General features: G+C 44.3%; 1 protein-coding gene across 4 annotated transcripts in view; it reads right to left on the bottom strand.

Moving 5' to 3' along the window:
• Positions 1-21,557, bottom strand: part of NTRK3 (neurotrophic receptor tyrosine kinase 3) — a 402,429-nt gene that overhangs the window by 208,255 nt on the left and 172,617 nt on the right. For all 4 annotated transcript variants that reach the window (XR_008327460.1, XM_053364231.1, XM_053364230.1 and 1 more), the window contains 4 exons: positions 20,231-20,527; positions 13,696-13,719; positions 12,733-12,800; positions 9,890-9,992 (listed from right to left, as the gene is read on the bottom strand). Coding sequence is in view for 3 of the 4 variants with exons in the window: in XM_053364231.1 (XP_053220206.1) it covers positions 9,890-9,992; positions 12,733-12,800; positions 13,696-13,719; positions 20,231-20,527 (492 nt within the window). In the remaining variant the exon portion in view is untranslated. The remainder of the gene's footprint in view (positions 1-9,889; positions 9,993-12,732; positions 12,801-13,695; positions 13,720-20,230; positions 20,528-21,557) is intronic.

Raw genomic sequence — 21,557 nt, 5'->3', positions numbered from 1 at the left:
TCCACTCCATTGGCTACCCCTGCTAAACGTTTGCTCTAAAAGAAATGGGAAAGACATAGCAGGGGGGGAGAGAGAATAAAAAAGCATACATGAAAACTAGTGGAACTCCTAAGATGGAACTGAAAAGGGCAGAAGAATAGGGGAGAAAATGTCAGAGAGAGGGCACTTTTTTCTTTTTTTACCAAGGGAATATCAAGGCTTTGGTGAGTGAAAAGTGCAGCCGTGTTGGGTTTTGAGAGGGCTAAAGCTGAAATGCTGGCACAAAGAGAAAAGCAGGACACCAAATACCCACGTGACTTCGAGGCTTCCAAATTTGCCGCAAGCAACACAGGCCTTCTCAGCTCCTTCACCCTGACTCAGCCTTACCCTCCCCTTCCTGCAGGCTCCAACAACAGCTGCAAAAGTTTGAAGCTTTGCATGACTCTAGAAACATTCTGCCAGGTCACCAGCCTCCTGCTGCTCCTCATTAACCCAATGGCACCACAGCCTTGCCGCTTCCAACATCCTGTGAATGTCATACCAGGCAAAGAGGGGGGAATCTGCAATGGGCAGAGATCGGACTCTCAGGATGGAGATTCAGATGGGCTTTTGTAAACCAGCAAGTTTATTTCCACTCATTTCCTATGTGAGTGCATTGCATCCCAGGCTGGCTACAAACAACTTTTAGGAGTCACTGGTGTGTACTTAGAGCACTCGCTGGGGGAAGGGGGAAAATAAGCCAGACATGGACACTAAAACATTTTGGCAGGAAAGAAGGAGAAACACCAGGATACATTTCTGCTGGGGGAAAGGACAGTGGTGTCACTTTTATAGATCTTTCCAACACTAATTAGGCAATCAAGGTCAAGCCGTTGCCTGATGCACGTTAACAATAGAGTTCCCAGCTCACTTGTGAACCTCGATCATGGAGGTTCCTGTGAGAGTCTGACCACAGAAGTTCTCTCCAAGACAAACTTCCTGGAAGATATGCAGCTAAACTCATTTGATGAAAAAACTACAGGCATTTTTCAAGTTGGATCCAATCGCATGTGTCTGGGCCAGCCTCTGCCTAAAATCAGAATTGGCTGTGGCCTGGTCCTCAGAAGAGGCAGAAGACAGGGGTCAAGAAGAGTTTGGGTGTTCATTAGTGTGCTCAGAGTTTTTGCCACCCAAGAAGACACCCCAGCTCTTAGGAGTTAGGGAACCTGATGTCCACCTTCTGTTCACCATTTCCTCCAAGTCCCCAAGAGCAAAGACAGTGAAAAGTCTGAGCTGATGCCCAGTCCAGAGGGCACTGTAAATATCTGGAGGTGTGAAGCCTTGGGGGAAGGAGGGAAGGAAGAATTTGTGCATACTCCAGATCAGGGGTCTCAGGAAAAAGGTGGACAGCATGAAACTCCAGAGTTGTTGCATGGCTGTTGCTAGTCCACAATTTCTTTTCTCCAGTTCCTTGCACTCTAGCAATCCTTGCCACTTGCCATTCTAGTTAAGCCTTCCTTAACCTGTTGGACAGCTCCTCCAACTCACCAAGATGACACAGCATTGGCCAGGTAAGGTAGGAACAGGACACACAGCCACCAGCAAGTCCCAGTTGCAGTGAGAGAGAGTACCTGCACTTCACAAATGGTTATCACATCCATCCTAACGTCTGTAGCTCATATGACACAAGAGTTGGAATATTATGAGGAAAGGTTACAAAATTTGGGGAGGGGTTAGTTTAGAGCACTGTTTCCCAAATTTGGGTCGCCAGCTGTTTTTGGACTACAGTTCCCATCACCCCTGACCACTGGTCTTGCTAGCTAGGGATGATGGGAGTTGTAGTCCAAAAACAGCTGGAGACCCTGGTTTAGGGGAAAGGTGAGTAAGGGAAACATGTCACAGTTGTATAAAATTATGCACAGGGTTGAGAGAGGAAGAATTTCTACCCTAATGTAACTCAAGGTAAAGGTAAAGGTAAAGGTACCCCTGCCCGTACGGGCCAGTCTTGACAGACTCTAGGGTTGTGCGCCCATCTCACTCTATAGGCCGGGGGCCAGCGTTGTCCGGAGACACTTCCGGGTCACGTGGCCAGCGTGACATCGCTGCTCTGGCAAGCCAGAGCTGCACACGGAAACGCCGTTTACCTTCCCGCTAGTAAGCGGTCCCTATTTATCTACTTGCACCCGGGAGTGCTTTCGAACTGCTAGGTTGGCAGGCGCTGGGACCGAACAACGGGAGCGCACCCCGCCGCGGGGATTCGAACCGCCGACCTTTCGATCGGCAAGCCCTAGGTGCTGAGGCTTTTACCCACAGCGCCACCCGCGTCCTAATGTAACTCAGAACCACCCAATTAAGCTGAACACTGGGAAATTCAGGACAAAAGAAAGTTTTTCTTAACACAGTGCACAGTTAAAACTGCAAAACTATTAAATTCATTCCCATGAGATCCAGTGATGGCTACCTACTTGGATGGCTCTTGGATGGACAAGAGCCAGTGTGGTGTAGTGGTTAAGAGCGGTAGTCTCGTAATCTGGGGATCTGGGTTCGCGTCTCCGCCCCTTCACATGCAGCTGCTGGGTGACCTTGGGCCAGTCACACTTCTTTGAAGTCTCTCAGCCCCACTCACCTCACAGAGTGTTTGTTGTGGGGGAGGAAGGGAAAGGAGAATGTTAGCCGCTTTGAGACTCCTTAAAGGGAGTGAAAGGCGGGATATCAAATCCACACCCGCACATTTTGCACATTTTGCACACCCGCACATTTTGAGGTGTGGTGTAGTGGTTAAGAGTGGTAGACTCATAATCTGGGGAACCGGGTTTGCGTCTCCGCTCCTCCACATGCAGCTGCTGGGTGACCTTGGGCTAGTCACACTTCTTTGAAGTCTCTCAGCCCCACTCACCTCACAGAGTGTTTGTTGTGGGGGAGGAAGGGAAAGGAGAATGTTAGCCGCTTTGAGACTCCTTAAAGGGAGTGAAAGGCGGGATATCAAATCCAAACTCTTCTTCTTCTGCTTCTTCTTCTTCTCTAAAAGCGGATTAGACAAATTCATGAAGGATAAAGCTATCAGTTGCAGCTAACCACAATGGCTATGTTCTGCCTTCCCTGTCTTGAGGCAGCATGACTCTGTATACTAGCTGCTAGGAATCACAAGTGGGAAGAGTGCTGTTAAGCTCAGGTCCTGCTTGCGATCTTCCAATAGACATTGTAAGTACAGGGTCAGTACTCAGTGTGCTTTCAGACATGGGGAAGATTGTGTTAGCTTTCCTGATCATAATGCTAGCACCTCTATGGCATTTTCTAATGATCTTTTCACACTGCAGCACTTGTTGTGTTACGTAAATCTTGACCAATGTACTGGCACATAATGCTAAATTTTGTTCACACCAGTTTGCATGGTATGACACAACAACCAATGTCATTGGACAACATCACTATTCCCTCACCCTTTACCGCCACAGATGTGCTTATGTTCCCCCAGGATTCCCCCATGAAAGCAACAGGAAGGAACAATATGCCATATACCACCCTTTAAGTCCACAATTTTCTAGGTCAGTGGGGCTGCAAACTGACTTTTTTTCTTTTCTGGAATCAACTGACACAAAAACGAGTACTTAACATGTGGAATATTCCATTAGTTTTCTCAAATATAATGTGGAAATTAACAGGGGACCGTTGGGCCTTTAGCCTGGCTGGATCTAGCAGTGAAACTATGCCCATGTTTTGTGAAAAGACTAGGGGGTGACCTACTGGGAAAGCTTTTGGGTCTTGATATGCAACCTTTTTGCTATAGGGGTGCAATTATGAGAGGTTGCACGGACATTTTGCTTGGTTATTGCTTTTTATGACCCAAGATTCGGTTTTCTTTAATGGATGGCAGGCTACCTGCAGAAAAGGAACCAGGCAGCTTTTACGATGCTGAAATCAAAATAGATATCTCTTCAATTTGGCAAGAGATAAAGCACTTATGGCTGTGAGTCCCTCTGAAACCACTTCTCAGGTTCAAAGGCAGGTGAAAATAAGGAATGTTGAGCAAAGAGAATGGATCCAGAGGCTTTTAAAACCCAATAAAACAACGGCAATACAAACACAGAAAGGTCAAAACCCTGACAAGTTCAGAATGCCCTAAAGCTCAGATGACTTTCGGGAAGAAGAAAAAACTTTCGCACTCGACACAGCACAAAAGCAAATCCAGGTAAGAGCCGGAAACAGTGATGCAAGCGAGAACTCGCATTTTGAATTGAGGATCAAGGATGGAGCTATGTGTTATGTGAGCAAAACATATGTATATTGAATGCAATTCAGATATCACGTTTGGAAAGCTGTCGCTGTCTCTCTCAAGCTCTCTCCTCTCTCACATACATTCACATGCACTCTGGAGGAATATTAATCAGGAATCAGTTCTCTGACCAGCCTATCTGCTTTGAATTTTGTGATGCCATTCTCCAACCATGAATAAAGATGCATATGTTGGGGAAATGTGTGCATTGGGACACACATTTTAATGACGGCAACATGCAGAAATGCATCCTGTTAAGAAAAATCATTTTGCGAAAAACATGTAGGTTAGAGAACACCACACACAAAAATGTTATACGGTATTAGATGAAACTTGCACAAAGTCGCTGATGAATTTTCACACTGATGCTTTCTGAACATTTTTGCAAACTGGTTTAAAATTGTGGAGATCTTAACTGAAGTTCGGAGAAATTGACAAATTTGTCCATCCCTGTTCATCGGACACTCTATATGTGAGAAACCCCCCCCCCAACCCCAGTCTAGTGAGCTGTCTGGGATTTGGCATACCTCAGAGAACAGGAAGAAATAGGTGTGTCTGCAGCATGGCCTCCTGTGATTGGTCAATGAGCTGATGTCTCTGGAATGGCTGGACCTAGTACAGTGGTACCTCGGGTTAAGTACTTAATTTGTTCTGGAGGTCCGTTCTTAACCTGAAACTGTTCTTAACCTGAAGCACCACTTTAGCTAATGGGGCCTCCTGCTGTCGCAGCGCCGCCGGAGCACAATTTCTGTTCTCATCCTGAAGCAAAGTTCTTAACCCGAGGTACTATTTCTGGGTTAGAGGAGTCTGTAACCTGAAGCGTATGTAACCTGAAGCATCTGTAACCTGAGGTACCACTGTATAGGTCTTCTATCATTGCCTGGATAACAGTGACAGACTTTTTGCTTATTCTGAATCAGGATCTTGCAATTCTAGAGTCCAACACAAGCCACTTAGGGGTGGCGAATACCCACTGCAAACCCAGATATATCCACAGCTCCAGCTTGGCTCTGCCAGACCTCTTCTGCATGTCTCCAAGATGACATTGCAAGAGTTGGTCCGCTTTTTTTCTTTTTTTAAGAATGCTGGCATTGTTGGACTATCAGCTCAGAGGACAGTTACCATATGTTTATGGGGGAAAGCATTAAGGACCCCTAGTCATAATCAGATAGGCAGCCACTTTGCTTTAAGTGCCTATTAACTGATTCTAAATTACACCAGAACGGCTCTGCAAGTACTTTTGACATCCACATTCATATAGCTGCTCTGATCGGCGCTATTAGAAACGAATACCAAATGAGCCAATGATAATGTAATTCCTAAAACATCACAGAATGTGTTGCAAGCAATCATTGATTAGTCTTCCTCTTTTTCCATGGTTTTCCCCCTCCCCACATCTCCTTTCATCTCATAAGCTTAAGGTTTCTAAGGCCTCGGAATGAGAGGGTTTTCATTCAGATCAAACTGATTGACGACCTTTAAAAATGAATTAAAAAGTCATTATTTAAAGATGTATCAATGTCCATTTATACTCAAGTAGACCTGCTGAAATTAATTGTTGCAAGTACTATCCATTGTTTTCAATGGGTTTTATCTGAGTAGAATTAGCGTTAGTCACAGGCCTAACCTATTCATGAACTTCCAGATATATCTGAACACTTTATGTCCTACTTTTCCAGTACGTTGGGCAGCTATGTTGCTAACAACTAAATTTCAAAATAATACAAAAAGACTTTAACTAACCGCCATAAAACCATACAACCTAAAACCTAAGCACATGGATCACAAGAGTTAAGCAGAAGATTAATGCCATTTATTATCAGTCCCAGGAGAACAGGTGAGTTTTAATGGACAGAGAGGTCATAGCAGCAGGAGAACACATTTGGGGAATGATTTCACAAACCAGGGGCCAATACAGAGAAGGCTTTGTCTCTGCTAACTTCCAACCAAATGTCCGAAGGGCCTCAGACAATGGGCTGGGACATATAGGGGAAGGTTGCTCCATAGACACTTCAATCCAAGAATTAGGCTTTGTAGGTTAAAACTAAAGATGAGTTGAAATCTGACACTGCCCCACAAGTAGCTACTCAGTTCAGAGGTGGTATATTTGAGCAGACATTCCATTCATTCTTCAGGTGGCAGCAATAATTTTTTGTAATATCCAGGGACCAGGGATTACTGAGATAAGCAACAGGAGCAGTAACTGTTTTTTTCTTTTTCTTTTTTTAAGGGAAAGACAATAGTAGAGCATATGTTTTGCAAACGGAACATCACAGTTTCTTAGATTTCCAAATGTGGCCCCGGCCCCGAAAGTTTGGAGACCCCCCCCCCAATTTAAATATTGGGAATATCTGTTCACTACTGCCTACTAGTCCAATGCTGGAATCACAGCTAAAGAATCCCTGACGTGTGGCTATCTGATCGCTGTTTAAAAACCTCAAATGAAGGAGAGTCTACCATCTTCTGAGGGAGTCCGTTCTACTGTCGAACAGCTCTTATTGTCAGAAAGGACTAGTCGGAATCTCCCTGCTTGTAATTTGAATCCACTGGTTTGGGTCCTACCCTCTGAAGTAGCAGAAAACAAGATGGCTCCATCTTAGCTCAGCTGGTAGAGCAGGAGACTCTTAATTTCGGGGTCATGGATTCAAGCCCCACGCTGGGCAAAAAATAATAATCCTGCATTGCAGGGGGTTGGACTAGAGCAGGCATGGCTAAACCTGGCCCTCTAGCTGTTTTGGGACTACAACTCCCATCATCCCTAGCTAACAGGACCAATAGACAGGGAAGATGGGAATCATAATGCCTAAACAGCTGGAGGACCAAGTTTGACCATTCCTGGACTAGAGGAACCTAATGGTCCCTTCCAACCCTACAGTTCTAAGATTCCAAGATATTCCATGTGTCAGTCATTCAGATATTTGAAGATGGCTATCATGTCACCTTCCCTGGAAAAGACCCTGATGTTGGGAAAGATGGAGGACACAAGGAGAAGGGGATGACAGAGGACGAGATGGTTGGACAGTGTTCTCGAAGCTACAAGCATGAGTTTGACCAAACTGTGGGAGGCAGTGGAAGACAGAAGTGCCTGGCGTGCTCTGGTCCATGGGGTCACGAAGAGTCGGACACGACTAAACGACTCAACAACAACAATCATGTCACCTCTCAGTCAGTCTTCTCTTCTCTAGGTGAGTTTGGGATACTGGACCAGCTGAAGTTTTCAAACATTTTCAAACCCTGCACCAAGTATAATGCTCCACAGTGGCCATCACTTGGCCTGCTGAGGAAGAAAGCCTTTTTATTCGCCTGATCCAGCTTGGCAAATTGAAATGTGCGCTGTTAAGCCAACAAATGATTCAGATGGGCATTAACTCAGTACTAATGAACAGGGAATGGTGCGCAATTAAACCAACTGTGCATGCAACAACAATTTGGGAATTTGTGGGCTCTGTATCCAATTTAAATGCCTCCCAATTACTTTCCGTGGCTAAGTGTCCCAAAGATGCTGTGGCAAAATAAATAGGAAACTTCCAGTCATTCCTTGTGCTTACGCAGAGCTCCCAACTAGATAAATCAGGGAAGGGGGAAAGGAGCTCTCCAAGGGTTGAGGCACATTCATGTACTGCGGATTCTGCTTAACAACCTGACCGATAAAAAGGCTCTAAAAAAAAAAAAAGAATTAACTCTGCAGAGGGACATTTATGGCTATGATTTACGAGAGAAGTAATGGAAAGTACAACTTGGTACAAGAGCTTATCAAAGGAAGAACGGTTATTCCTTGTTAAAAGACCCAACACCAGCTGAATACTGCACACACACAGTCAATGAGGATCATGCAAGACACTGGCCAGTCTCACAACTTGTGGACAGCTTCAGTTGTCATTCACAGTTTAGGTTTAATAAGTGAGTGGTGTGTGTGTGTGTGTGTGTGTGTGTGTGTGTAAGAGAGAGAGAGAGAAAGAAGAAAAGAGAGGGAGAGAGAGAGAGAGAGAGAGAGAGAGAGAGAGAGAGAGAGAGAGAATTTATTCAGCCTTCATATTTATCACACCATGGTATTAAGACGAACTTTTCAATGCTTCATTTTGCTGCTCATTTTAAACTGTCTGTTCAAAATTTGCTCTTGTTAGCCAGTTGAAATTAATGCACACATGTGGTGGCTTTTCAAACATCTCAGCTGATGCTTTAAATTATGATTGTATTTTACTGCCATTAATGTTTCCTGTAAGCCGCCTTGAGGGAGCTTTGTTGTACAAGGCAGCTTAGGAATCTTTCATCACAGAATCAAAGGACGGTGGAGTTGGATGGGAGCTCAGTGGTCATCTACTGCAACCCCCTACAATGCACAGGAATCACAGCTAAACTTTGAAAGGAAAAAAGTAAAATATCCATTACCCTGGTCCTTGATAGATACTTGCGATAATAGCTACAGTGTGTGGAGTGGTGGATACAGAGCTCCAACTGCGTGAATTTGGAATATAAACGAGTTTTTCCCCATCCTGCACCTCCCCTTCAAAAACTCTCAACCCAGTGGATGCTAATCCATTTGGGTCACGACCTCATCAACCTCAGTCTGCTCTCAGACATCACCCACCCATCCACCTGCCTGCCTGCCTTCTTGCTTACAAGCAGTCCAGGGGGTGGCACTGGCTTTCAACTCCCTCTCCCTCCATATCCTTCCTCCTCCTTAGTGGTAGGTTTAGTTCCAGACAAGAGGACTAATCTGTTAAGACTCTTCACTCTTCCAGGAAGAAAGCGGAGCCTAGATAGGGCCGCCTGGTCTAAGTAGGATAAAAAGCATCAGTTGCGCTCCAGACCTCATGACAGCAAATGGGGAAGGGCTGTAGCCCAGTGGTAGAGCATCTGCTCTGCGTGCAGAAGGTTCCAGGTTCAATCCCCAACATCTCCAGGTAGGGCTGGGAAATGTTCCCTGCCTAAAACCATGGAGAGCTGCTCACAGTCATTGTAGAATGATAGTACTGAGCAAGATGGACCCAGTGGTCTAACATGGGATAAGACAGTTTCCTATGTTCCTAGGTCTACTTAGGATTATCCATGGTCCAGCAACTTCACCCAACTCTGCCTGCAGCCTCAATAAGCATCAGAAGATCCAGTGGAAAAGAAATCAGCTTTGTGTAAATTAGGTACGGCCCCTAATCTTAGAGAAGGGACAGAGAGCCTGGGAGTCCAGTCCACGATTCGACCTTGAACCCAGTGACATTCTTCATTGTATTTACAATCAACCCCTCTTTCCTGCCCTATAGCTTTAGGCTTCAATAAGAGAATCACTCAACGTTTCACTTTGTCAGTGGAACAAACACTGTTTGCTACCAAGCAATCTTAAAATCTGAAGTCCACCAAAGACTACATTACAAACCAATTAATTAATAGCAGTGACCACCGCTGCACACAAGACATTCATCTTTTTCTGGGGCTCTGCTGGGGATCACAACACCATGAAATGAGAGATCCCCGATTTTGTGCTACTTAGTGTTACAAATGCCCAGTTCAAACACGCAATCACATTTCCAGCATGAACATACTTATAAACCAAGAACCAGTGTCAGAAAGTTGGCATGAATATAATTCTCCCCACCTTGTCCCATCCAACACCCCTCCCAGGATATAACTCATCGGTGGATGGAGGAAGAGATTGATCTGTACCTTTCATTCCAAACTTTGATCGCCGACCATACTTGTTGATCATAATAAAGAGGACCACCAGGAGGACACAGGCAAAGGCCGCAAGCCCAACAGCTATGGACACCTGTAAAGGACACCCTGGGCATTAGAGGCCATGTTGAATATTATTATTATTGAAACACTCAAAACAATTTGCACTCAAATTTACAATCTAACATTGTCCCCATGTGTGTGCATTATTTAAAGCAATGAATGAATTTACAGAAAACAAAGAAGAAAGAACAAAGAGGGAAAAGAGAAAGGAGTTAAATAGAGTCATATATCAGGGGTAGAACATCTGCTTTGCAAGCAGGAAGTCCTAAGTTCAACTCCCAGCATCTCTAGGAAACGATGGGAGAGACCCCTGTCTGAAATCTTGGACAGCCATTACCTGTCAGTACAGACAGTACTGCTGTAGATGTACCAACAGCGTGACTCCCATGGAGATGGCAGATTTAGGACATCAGAAAATGTTTTATGTGGAATTAATCACATACCCATCTGGAGTGATGGGAACGTACAGTCATATGTGGTGGGATTGTCCATTAGTTAATGAATTTTGGAAACAGCTTGGTATAGAAATATCGGAAATTGTGGGTAGGAAGGTGGAAATATCTAAATTAATGGTTCTTATTAGCCTGAGTAGCACTGAGTTAAAAACAAAAGAGGAATGTAAATGGGTAAAATTGATGGTAACTGCAGCCACACAGGTTATAGCGAGTAACTGGAAAAATGCAGACGAGCTAGGGGTGAACCAATGGAGGAAAACATTGAATAATATTATAATTTTAGAATATCTAACTGTGAAGATGCACAGAATGAAAGGGTTTAAGGTCAGTGAGAAAGAGGATTGGTTTGAGAAGATATTGAATTATTTGGGTAGATTTGAACAATTAGGGGCAATTAAAATGTTAAAAGTTAAATAAACCTTGTGGGGAGAGGAGTGTTAATGTATACAGAATTGTACATATGGTCAATTTGAATATGTTATTATTGATTATGTATACTCAATGTATCAGCCGCCTGGGGGATTTCACTGTTGGGTTTTGGGTGTTGGTAAAAAATAAAGATAAATAAATAAATAAAAACATACTACCAAAAAAAATAATCATATACCCATCTAGCTCAGCATTGCTTCTGAACACCATTTGCTTGGGATCACAAGTGGAGAGGAAGATCACAGTTGCACTCTGGTCCTGTTTTCAGGTTTCCCACAGGGGTCTGGTTAGCCACTATGAGAGCTGGAACCTGCGCTAAGGTAAGCTTTATGTTCTTACGACAAGGAGCAAGGATTTGGATGCAAGTTCCAGTCAAACATCTACTTGGAGGGAGACCCAGTTTTCTGCCACATAGTATGGGGAACGGCCCAGAAACAATATTCAAAGACAGCGACATGAAATACTCATCAAGGGCAGAAACAGCAGCCACGTCTCCATGAAAACACTGGAGGAGGGATCCTCAGATGAAGCCAGAGAAAAGGAGAGGGGGGAGGGAGATGAAGAGAGCAGCAGGATTGGCTCAAAACAGAACGCTTTGTTGGAGGCAAGAGGAGGCAGCCGCTCCCTTCTGCACATATTGACAGAATATTTATTCCTGGCTTTTCAGTACACAGACAGCACTCTCTCTGGGGTTCTTCCTTCGGCATTAGGGAAAATATTCATTCTGCTTTGTGAAACTTGCTTTGCTTGTTTATATATAAAAACAGGCAACCGGCAACCATTTCCTTTAAAAAATGAATTACATATCACATAAAATAAAGAGAGGTTTTGTTCCTTGCAGACTAGTGCCTTACCCAGTCTTGGATTACCGTCATGCTTTTATTTATACATGTGGTGGTTGCTGTTGTTTCTATATGTTTGCTCTATCATATCTGCCTAGTTGTTTTCTGCATTTCTTTCTGGCTGCGGTCAGCAAGATGGGAAGTCGTGTTCATGTGTAAGGGCATAAGAAGAGCCTACTGAATCAGGGCATCTTGTCCAGCATCTTGTTCTCAAAGTGCCCATCCAGAGTCCTGTGGGAAATCCACAAGAAGGACCTGCGCACAAGAGCACTTGCCTCTCCTGTGGTTTCCAGCAACTTTCCAATGTGTGTTGAGGTGTGTGTTAGAAAGCTGTGCTGCAGAAATGGACCCTGCACGCACACAAGCACACACACCCCTTTAGGATGACAGAAATAAAGGGTCAGCTTTAGCTTTCTACATGACACACACAATCGCAACTAATTTTTACTCAGAGTAGACTACATACCCTCCAACATTTCTCCAATGAAAATAGGGATGGCCTATTCTGTAACAGCAGCAACAACAATTTCTTCTTCTTCTTCTTCTTCTTCTTCTTCTTCTTCTTCTTCTTCTTCTTCTTCTTCTTCTTCTTCTTCTTCTTCCTAAAACAGCTCCTTCCTCAGTGCCAACCATTTCACACCTTATGAGTAGCCAGCTTTGATGCTGGTGTGGCCACCAGGAATTGCCCAGTTGGCAATGACCTGTGACATGGCCTTTTCAGTGGTGGTTCCCCAGGTAATTTTAAAGTCTTCCTGTCTACTCAGGCATTTAGTGACTGAAGAGTACCTTTCATTGGATGGGTAGATTTTTTAAAAAAACAACAACCTGAAACTGTTTTTAGGATGTTTAAACTGTAGCTGTTTTTTATTTTTTAATTGCAATTATTATTATAATATTTGGATTGCTTTAGAATGCCTTTGCTTTGAAATTGTGTAATTCTTTTACTGTCCTGGGCTCCTTGGGGAGGAAGGGTGGGCTATAAATTTGATGAACAAACAAACAAACACAAATTCACTTTCCCTACCATCCAACCCACACAACTTACCCCAAACGTGTCTTCCTCTGGCTTATGTGTCACAGTGATAAGAGGAGTAGGACTGGGACTGTACTCAACTGAAGCCAAAAGAGAAAAGAATAAATGTTTGTTTATTTAGTTAGTTTTGCATTTCACGAAATACTGCAAGCACAACAAACAAGGCTATATATATTTCCCATTAAAAACAACAACAGAAAACCATAAGTTGTTATTTCAAAACACTTAAAACCATTTTAAAGCAAAAAGCAAAAATACGAAAAAAAACCCACAAAAAAAATAACCCAAAACAGTTACCCTCAGAAGACTCTACCGTAACAGCCTAAGACCTACAGTATGGGGGGAGGGATGTAGTCACCTTCCAGTGAAAGGAAAGTGGAGAGCAGGGGGCAGCCTAGTCTCCCACAATCTGGGAGCAGCCACTGAGAAGCCCCGTTTCACGTCCTCACCAAATGTGCCTGTGGTGGTGGTGGGACCGAGAGAAAAGCCTCCCCAGAAGATCTGAAAAGATCATATTGGGAGATATGATCCTTCAGATACCCTGGACGTATGAGGCTTGGTCACAACCAGTACTCTGAATTGTGCCCACCAGCACAACGTATGTGAGGGAAAGCATTCAGTTTGCACTCCCCAGGTTAACACACCTGATGCCATCATTGCTGGTTTTTAGGAGCCGGGCTAAGGCTTTTGGTTGTGAGTTTGGTATAGTGTCTGGCCTATTTTGCATGTTGCTTTTGTGTTACTGTGGTTATGTAGGATTAATCTTTTCTATGTTAATGGTGGGGTGAACACTTCTAGGAATTCTGATAGTATTACACTTTTTCTATGTATTTGGTTTTTAACTGACTGCCAAGTTGTTCGGTCTTTTATAGAAGTCATTTTGAGACATCTTTGTGGAAAGTGATGAAAAATGGAACAAACTGTAGCAGCAGTAACAATAATAATTGTTAGTTCAATCAATGAGAAGAGACTTACATGTGACAATGCCATCTGAAATGCCTGCAAAAAGGAAAAGAGAAAGAAGAAGGAAGTGGCACAGTTAATGGCACTATCAAAGGACAATACCATTCATATTATTATTAATTTTTTAAAATCATTTTAATTTTCCGAACAACGCATGCAACATGTAAAACATCAGAGAAAGGGAAGTGGTGAGAATACAGATCATGTTTGTGTTATCAAGCACACACTGCAATGGGTTAATTCCACCTAACTCCCCACCCCCTTTTAGGTTATTCCACTTTCTAAGGTAGTCTGTTCCACCGTTGAACAACTCTTACCATCAGAAAGTTCTTCCTAATGTTTAGTGGGAATCTCCTCTGTTGTAGTTTGGAGCATGAGAAAACAAGCTTGCTCTGTCTTCCATGCGACAGCCCTTCAAATATCTGAAGATGGCTATCACATCACCTTTCAGTCTACTCTTCTTCAGGCTAAACACACCCAGTTTCCTCAACCGTTCCTCATAAGGCTTGGTTTCTAAACCCTTTATCATCTTGGTCACCCTCCCCTGCACGCATTCCAGCTTGTCAATATCCTTCTGAAAATGTGGTGCCCCAAACTGGACACAATAGTCCAGGTGGGGTCCAACCAAGGCAGAATGGAGCAGTACTATTACTCCCATAAATCTGCACACCATTTTTCTGTTGGCGCAGATCACAATCTACATTCATATCCCACCTTTCATCTAAGGAGCTCAAAGCAGCAGGAACTGAGCCTGAGACCTTTTGTGCTCCACTGAGCTATGGCACTTCCTTATCTTCCAGGTGAGCTGGACAACTCTGTCCCAACCCTTCCAAGTGGCTGAAGTCTTCGCTGGCCATGCAGCCAAGGTGGTACCCCTAAAGGAAACCATCAAGGACTTCCAGCAGATCCTTACAGGAGAACACGACCACCTCCTAGAACAGACTTTTTACATTGTGAGTCCTATTGATAGAAGACAGCTGAAGACAGCCATGTACGGGGAAGGTTTTTAAAAAATGTTTAATGTTTTATTATGTTTTTATAGATGTTGGAAGCCACCCAGAGTGGCTGGGGCAACCCAGTCAGATGGGTTGGGTGCAAATAATAAAATGATGGTGATGGTAGCTTGGTGCTAACACGATCCAGCCAGACACACCAGCCTTTCATAAGCCCTTGACTCGTGAGAATCAGCATCCTCAAATAAATATTTCCTCTAACAGCTGGTCAGAGTCCTTGGTATATATACTCTTTTTAACACCTCCGGGTGACATTCAAGTTACACAGGTACAGGAAAGAACATCGCCTTTTCATTTATCCACTCGTGAGGCAAACTACACACACACACACACACACACACACACACACACACCCTGATACGAAGAGGACTTGACAAGGCTTTGAAGACAGAGGATGCCCAGAATAATTTAGCAGTGCTATCTGTTAAAAGTGGCATCTGGAACGCAATGCAAAGAATAGGACAGTACAACCCCCAGGGAGGGTTGCAAGTGGAGCTCGCAGTGAACTGAAAGCTCTGTTGACAAAGAGGGATTTGGTTATGCTGAGACACCATCCGCCACATCAGCACTTCCTGACCTCAATGTAGGTCACAACAAAAGTTTGTCTGTGGGGAATGGTTTTCATGTTTTCATGTTTGCTTGTTTATTGGTTTGGGGTGTATTTTGTGTTTTTTGGGGAGCAGAATCTCAACTTGATTTTAAAACCCAGGTCAGCAACTCCCCATGCCTGGAGTGGGGTGTGTGTGTGGAAAAGAGCACTGGTCCTGTGCTGCGAATGGAATGGGATGAATACAGAGTTATAACTTGCCCTTCAGGCACATCATCAGAGGGGCTTACGATAAAATAGTTTGGACACCACAAAACAAATAACCCATTAAACCAAAAACTGAGCTCAAAAGAGAAGAATCTATGAGCCTGAATAAAAGAGGCTATCAAGAGTTTAAAAACTTGGGGGGAAAGTCAGTGGCAGAAAGATATCAAGACGCTGGCAGAGCGTTCCATAGCAAGGGGACCACTGCTGAAAAGAAATTGAAAGGGTGAGGGAACCAAGGGAAGAGTCTCTGGTGATGCTGGGGATCAAATCAGGGATCTTCTGTATGCAAAGCAGATACCCTTCCAGTGAGCTAAGGCCCTTCATCTTATTGCTATGTGTATAACATGTTCATACTAAAGAAACAGAAATATATGTCATCCACAAGGCTGCTCAATAAGTTTTATTAAATACAGCCGAATTGCCAGTATAGAAGAAGGATCTGAAGCCACCATTTAGCATTAGCTTATCCTCATTGCACAATAGGATGACACCTTAAGCTCTGATCTGCAAGAGGCTTACCTGTGTGTGAAATACTGCCTAATCCCCTGAGAAAATGTATGACGCTACATGCTAGCTAAATTAAGCATCTCTTTTCATCTACCAATGAGTGGAACACACAGGGTTTGATTTGAGGAACCCTAATCGTATTGTGCTCAGAACACGCCGTAGGTTAACAGCAATTCCATTTCAAAGTGGGATGAATCCTGAGGAGGGAGGGATCGTGAAGACTTTTTAAAATGTGGATCCACTTGCTACAAAACACTGACTGTTTCCTAATTGCAGAAGACCTGCCTGGAACCCTGAACACTGCATTACACCAGGTCTGACCGTTTGCTCTGCTAGCCCAGACTAGTGGTAGAACATCTGCCTTGGTGTCAGGGTCAACCCCTGACATTATTGGGTTTACTTGGGAAAGACCTGCTCCAGGCATAGGCAAACTCGGCCCTCCAGATGCTTTGGGACTACAACTCTCATCAACCCTAGCTAACAGGACCAGTGGTCAGGGATGATGGGAGTTGTAGTCCCAAAACATCTGGAGGGCCAAGTTTGCCTATGCCTGACCTACTCTCTGAAATTATGGAGAACTGCAGCTGGTTAGTGTAGGCCAGGAGTAGGGAATCACTGACACATCAGCCAAATTTGGCCCATCAAGCCTCACCTAAACCGCACCCACCTGTTCCATACCCTGATTTTATATGTGAGATCAGGTGTGGGGCAGGTTCTGATGTGGTTACAAAGGAACAATTGGGATCTTAAAGTAAGCTCCTCACTGTTCCTTCATGGGAGCAAGACATGCTCTTCCTGCCCATCACTTGATAGGCAGTGGGGTGGGCACCTTAGTTTGCTTTGAAGCCACTGCTAAACAGATATTTTTTCCCTCTGTTTTTTCCAGAGGTTTCAATGGAAACTGCTTGGTGTTACTGGAGCAGCAAAACCTCTTGGGCTGTGGTTTCCAAGCAAGTAGCTGGCTGTCATGTGTTTGTGAAGCTCTGGACAACGGATTTGGACAGGCAGGTGGAACAACCCACCTGTTGATCCATGGCATTTGTTTATTCGCATGTAGGTTGCCTCACCCTCTTGTCAACACTGGTCCAAGGTGGTGGAGCCAGCTAAGGATCTGGCCAGCTGGGGCAAAAAGGTTCAGTGTATATAATACTGAGCTGGATGGACCAATGGTTTGGCCCAGTACATATGGTTCCTTCCTCTCTTCCCAGTATGCTATACTGTGACTGGCAGTAGGGCTTTCCCGTGACTTGCTACATGAGAGCCCTTTAACCAGAGAAGTTGTGGGTGGAATTTAGAACTTCAATATGTGCTACACAGCCCAGAGTGAATTAATTTGGGCCTATTTCATATGGCAGGGTGGGGGTGAGAGAAGCAAGTGAGCTGGGGAAAGTGTTCCTGGACTGAGCCACATTAGACTACAGATAAGGCAGGTGGGGAACCTGTGGCTCTCTGGATGTTGTTGGACTAACATCTCCCATAATCCTCAACCACTGATGGGGCTGATGGGAGTTGGAGTCCAGCAACATTTGGAAGTCTTCAGCATACCCGCCAACATTTCTCTGATGAAATTAGGGTTATTCTATGCAGCAGCAACAACAACAACAACAACAACTATTATTATTATTATTATTATTATTATTATTATTATTATTATTATTATTATTATTATTTAAACCCCACTCATCTGGCTGGGTTGCCCCAATCACTCTGGGTGGCTTCCAATATACAGTGGTACCTCGAGTTACATATGCTTCAGGTTACACACTCCGTTAACCCAGAAATAGTGCTTCAGGTTAAGAACTTTGCTTCAGGATAAGAACAGAAATCGGGCTCTGCGGGCATGGCGGCAGCAGGAGGCCCCATTAGCTAAAGTGGTGCTTCAGGTTAAGAATGGATCTCCGGAACGAATTAAGTACTTAACCCGAGGTACCACTGTATATAATAAAACACACACACACAAATAAAAAAAATAAAACTACTGCTTTTTTCTGGGGGGATGCAGGGGTATGCATACCCCTAAACATTTTGTGGATCTTTGTACTTTTGTCCATTTACTGTATTTATTTTCCCCGATTTGAACTATAAAATGGTGATTTTCTTGAGTCAAAATGAGAGTACCCCTAAACATTTTTTTTTTAAAAAAAAGCACTGAATAAAACATTAAACATTTTAAACCTTCCCTATATAGGGCTGCCTTCAGATGTCTTCTAAAGGTTGTATAGTTGCTGTACTTACTCAAATGTAATGCACACCTTTTTTGGCCAAATTACATCACGAAAATTAGGGTGTGCATTAGATTTGATGGCACATTTACATTCGCCAGCAAATACTTTTTCAGTTTCAAGGTTTTGAAAACTGATGTCCGCATTAGATTCGATAGTGCATTAGATTTGCGTAAATACGGTACTTATCTCCTTGGCTCAGGGAGTCACGTAATTCCATACCCTACAACATTTCTCCAATGAAAATAGGGACATCCTAAGGAAAAGTGGGACATTCTGGGATCAAATCAGAAACTGGGACAGCAGTCCATGGCAAATAGGAACACTTGTAGGGTCTGCTTCAGGCTCCCTACCCCTGAAATAGATAATTGCATAACTGAAAACTGGATTGCATCACTGCCACCCTGGGTTCCTTTTTCAGAAGGAAGAGTGGGGTAGAAATTCAATAAATAAATGATAATTCCCCCCCCATTATATACATATTTAAATAAGCCTCTCTGCACACATAGAACTAACATGTTGTGCTAGGGGTGGGGTGAGTTCTTGCATAGCTTGTCCCCTGGTGAGATAATTTTGCACAAACCAGGAGTTGTTTTCGATAGTCTCAACTTTCCTACCCCCAGCCAGTGGCGCGAGCCCATAAATGGTCTTAGAACCTCATTTGCTGCTTGTGTGAACTAGTCCTTTGCCAGAAAGCTTATCAGCCTCCAAGCCCCAAATATAATTTCTCTGCTCCAGTCTAAGATGGCTGGGACCTCAACAGATAGCTTGTTCTCCAAGGGAAGGATTCCACTTTTAATGGGCTATATCTCATCTGCAGTGAGGGCTTCATGTATAGCGAGGTATAAATAATAAATTAGAATACCATTGGTATTGCACTCTCTAAATATAGCGAAATGTCCTATTTTGCTGTGGGAGACAGGGCTGTGGGAGACAGCAAAGGGCGCTCCTCTTTCTCACAGCAGCATTCCAGACGGCAGCAAGCATGCCTATTCCTGCGAAATCTAATTCTACAGGGGCCTGCTTAAGCCAAAATCGGAAGGCACTGCAAGGGCCCTGTTGCTCTTTCTCCTAGATTGCAGGAATGTAAAATTGCTTGTTGTGTCCTCTTGTGGAGAGGGGGAAAGAGCAAGAGGGAAAAAATATAGGCCACATTCACCTCACACATTTAAAGCACTATGACACCACATTAACAGACCCTCCCAAATGTCTCTATTTTCCGGGGACAGTCCAGCATTTACAGAAGCCATCCCGGTTTCTGATTTGATCCTGGAATGTCCCACTTTTCCTTAGGACATCCCTGTTTTCAACAGAAAAATGTTGGAGGGTATGGAGATATGCGATCCCCCACAAGCCAAGAAGTAACTATACAACCTTCGGAAGACATCTGAAGGCAGACCTTTATAGGGAAGCTTTTAAATGTTTAATGTTTTACTATGTTTTTATATATGTTGGAAACTGCCCAGAGTGGCTAGGGCAACCCAGTAAGATGGGTGGGATAATAATAATAATAATAATAATAATAATAATAATAATAATAATAATGGAATAGGTTGTCCCTAGTTTCACTGGAGAAATGTTGGAGGGTATGTGTTACACAACCCAGGCTTCCCCCAAAGAATCCTGGGAGTTACAGTTTGTTAAGGATGGTGAGAATTGTATGGAGAGCCGTATTCTGCCTCTCACAGCTACAAGGCCCAGAGTTCCCAGTGAAAAGGAATTGATTCTTGAACAACTCTGGACTGGATTCAGGCCAGCTCAGGTGTTTCCCAGTCAGCCTGGGTCAGAGCTGATCTGGGGCCCCAAATCTCGGGCCTAGGTTAAGGGAGGGGGGAGGCTTTTCACAGCCTCAGTTCAGCGACAGGTCTCATCAGAGTTGGTAATTTTGGAGCCCTCTGAGGTTCTTCTAGTCTGTGAGTTTCTCCTCAGGGACAGAAAAGAAGAGGGATGGGGGAGAGGAGCTGCAAGATTGCAAGCTGTCAGTCTCTCACTTGGAAAGGGTTTCTCCAGGAAGTGCCCTCTGACTGTCTGGTTGGCCATTCCCAGGTAGTTGGTGGCGACGATGGTGTAGTTGCCATTGTTGTAGTGCGTCGGGTGGTTGAAGAGCAAGCAGCCATCGGACACTTCCCCCTCCTGGAAGAACTCCATGCGGATGAACTCTGTCTCCCTGAGAATCTGGCCATTGTAGAGCCAATGGATTTGGGGCGGAGGGTTCCCGTGCACCGAAAACTCAATGCAGTGCTCCATGTGGCGGATGGGCTCCAATAAGCTGATCACCCGGGGAGGATCTGAGCAAGGGAAGACAAAAGGCAACATGAAAACAACAGCCTACAAAGGACAGCACAGTCTCAACAGCCTTGGCTTTCTGGGAAACATGAAAGGAGGGAAGGTGGACCTAACTTGCAAAAAGTTTTTGAGGGTGCAAGGTAAAATATAAAGAGGAAACTCTCTCTCCACTTTTTTCTTTGGTGTGGTGAGGGACATTCGTCCTTGAACTCTGCCCCCACCTGCAAAATGCAGTCACTACTTTCACAACCTGCAAGGAAAGCTCTGGGATGGCTCAGTTGGAAGAGCAGGAGACTCATAATCTCAGGATGAGTGGTTCGAGCCCCACATTGGGAAAAATATTCCTGCAGTGCAAGAAGTTGGACTTGATGACCCTCGTGGCCCCTTCTATCTCTACAATTCTAAGATGCCTCTTATTTAAGACAGAAATGGGGAAGCAATGACCTTCCAGATGTTTTTAGACCAGAATGAGTGGAGAACCTCTGCCTGGCCCTCAGAACTTTTCCCAGGTCATCCCTCTCACTAGCCCTGCTTCTTATCCTGTCTTCGTCTGTCCAGAATGAGTCTGATAATGCTTCCTCTGGATGAAGAGTATTTTTGACTGTTTGTAGAAAACTAGCCTTCTGTACCAAACATAAAATTCCCATTCGTTGCTTCATCCACTTTTGGCCTCTGAAAGGTAGCTCAGAAGAGAATGTGCCCGTTGACCTGAGAAAGGTTTCCCATCCCTGGACCAGAACCCCCTTGACCCCTGGTCATGCTAACTAGGACTGATAGGTGTTACAGCATGACAGCACCCAGAGGATTGCAGGTTCCCTATCCTGCAGAATCTACAGTCCAGCTTGGCTGGGCAGGGGAAGTTGGCAGGATTGGTCGGTGTAGCTGGTAGGCAGGGTTGGTAGGGCAGGATTTGTTGACAGGGTTCCCCACTTCCTATTCCAACTTAAAGGCATTCTTGTGGATGCAGGAAAGCAGCAGCAAGACACCTGTGGCCTCCTAGGGGTTGTTGGACTCCAACTCCTACCAGTCTCT

The sequence above is a fragment of the Podarcis raffonei genome, chromosome 14 (genome assembly GCF_027172205.1).
Source record: "Podarcis raffonei isolate rPodRaf1 chromosome 14, rPodRaf1.pri, whole genome shotgun sequence".
Lineage (NCBI taxonomy): Eukaryota > Metazoa > Chordata > Lepidosauria > Squamata > Lacertidae > Podarcis > Podarcis raffonei.
Note: the sequence above shows the minus strand (reverse complement) of the source record. Positions and strands in the feature narration are given on the sequence as shown.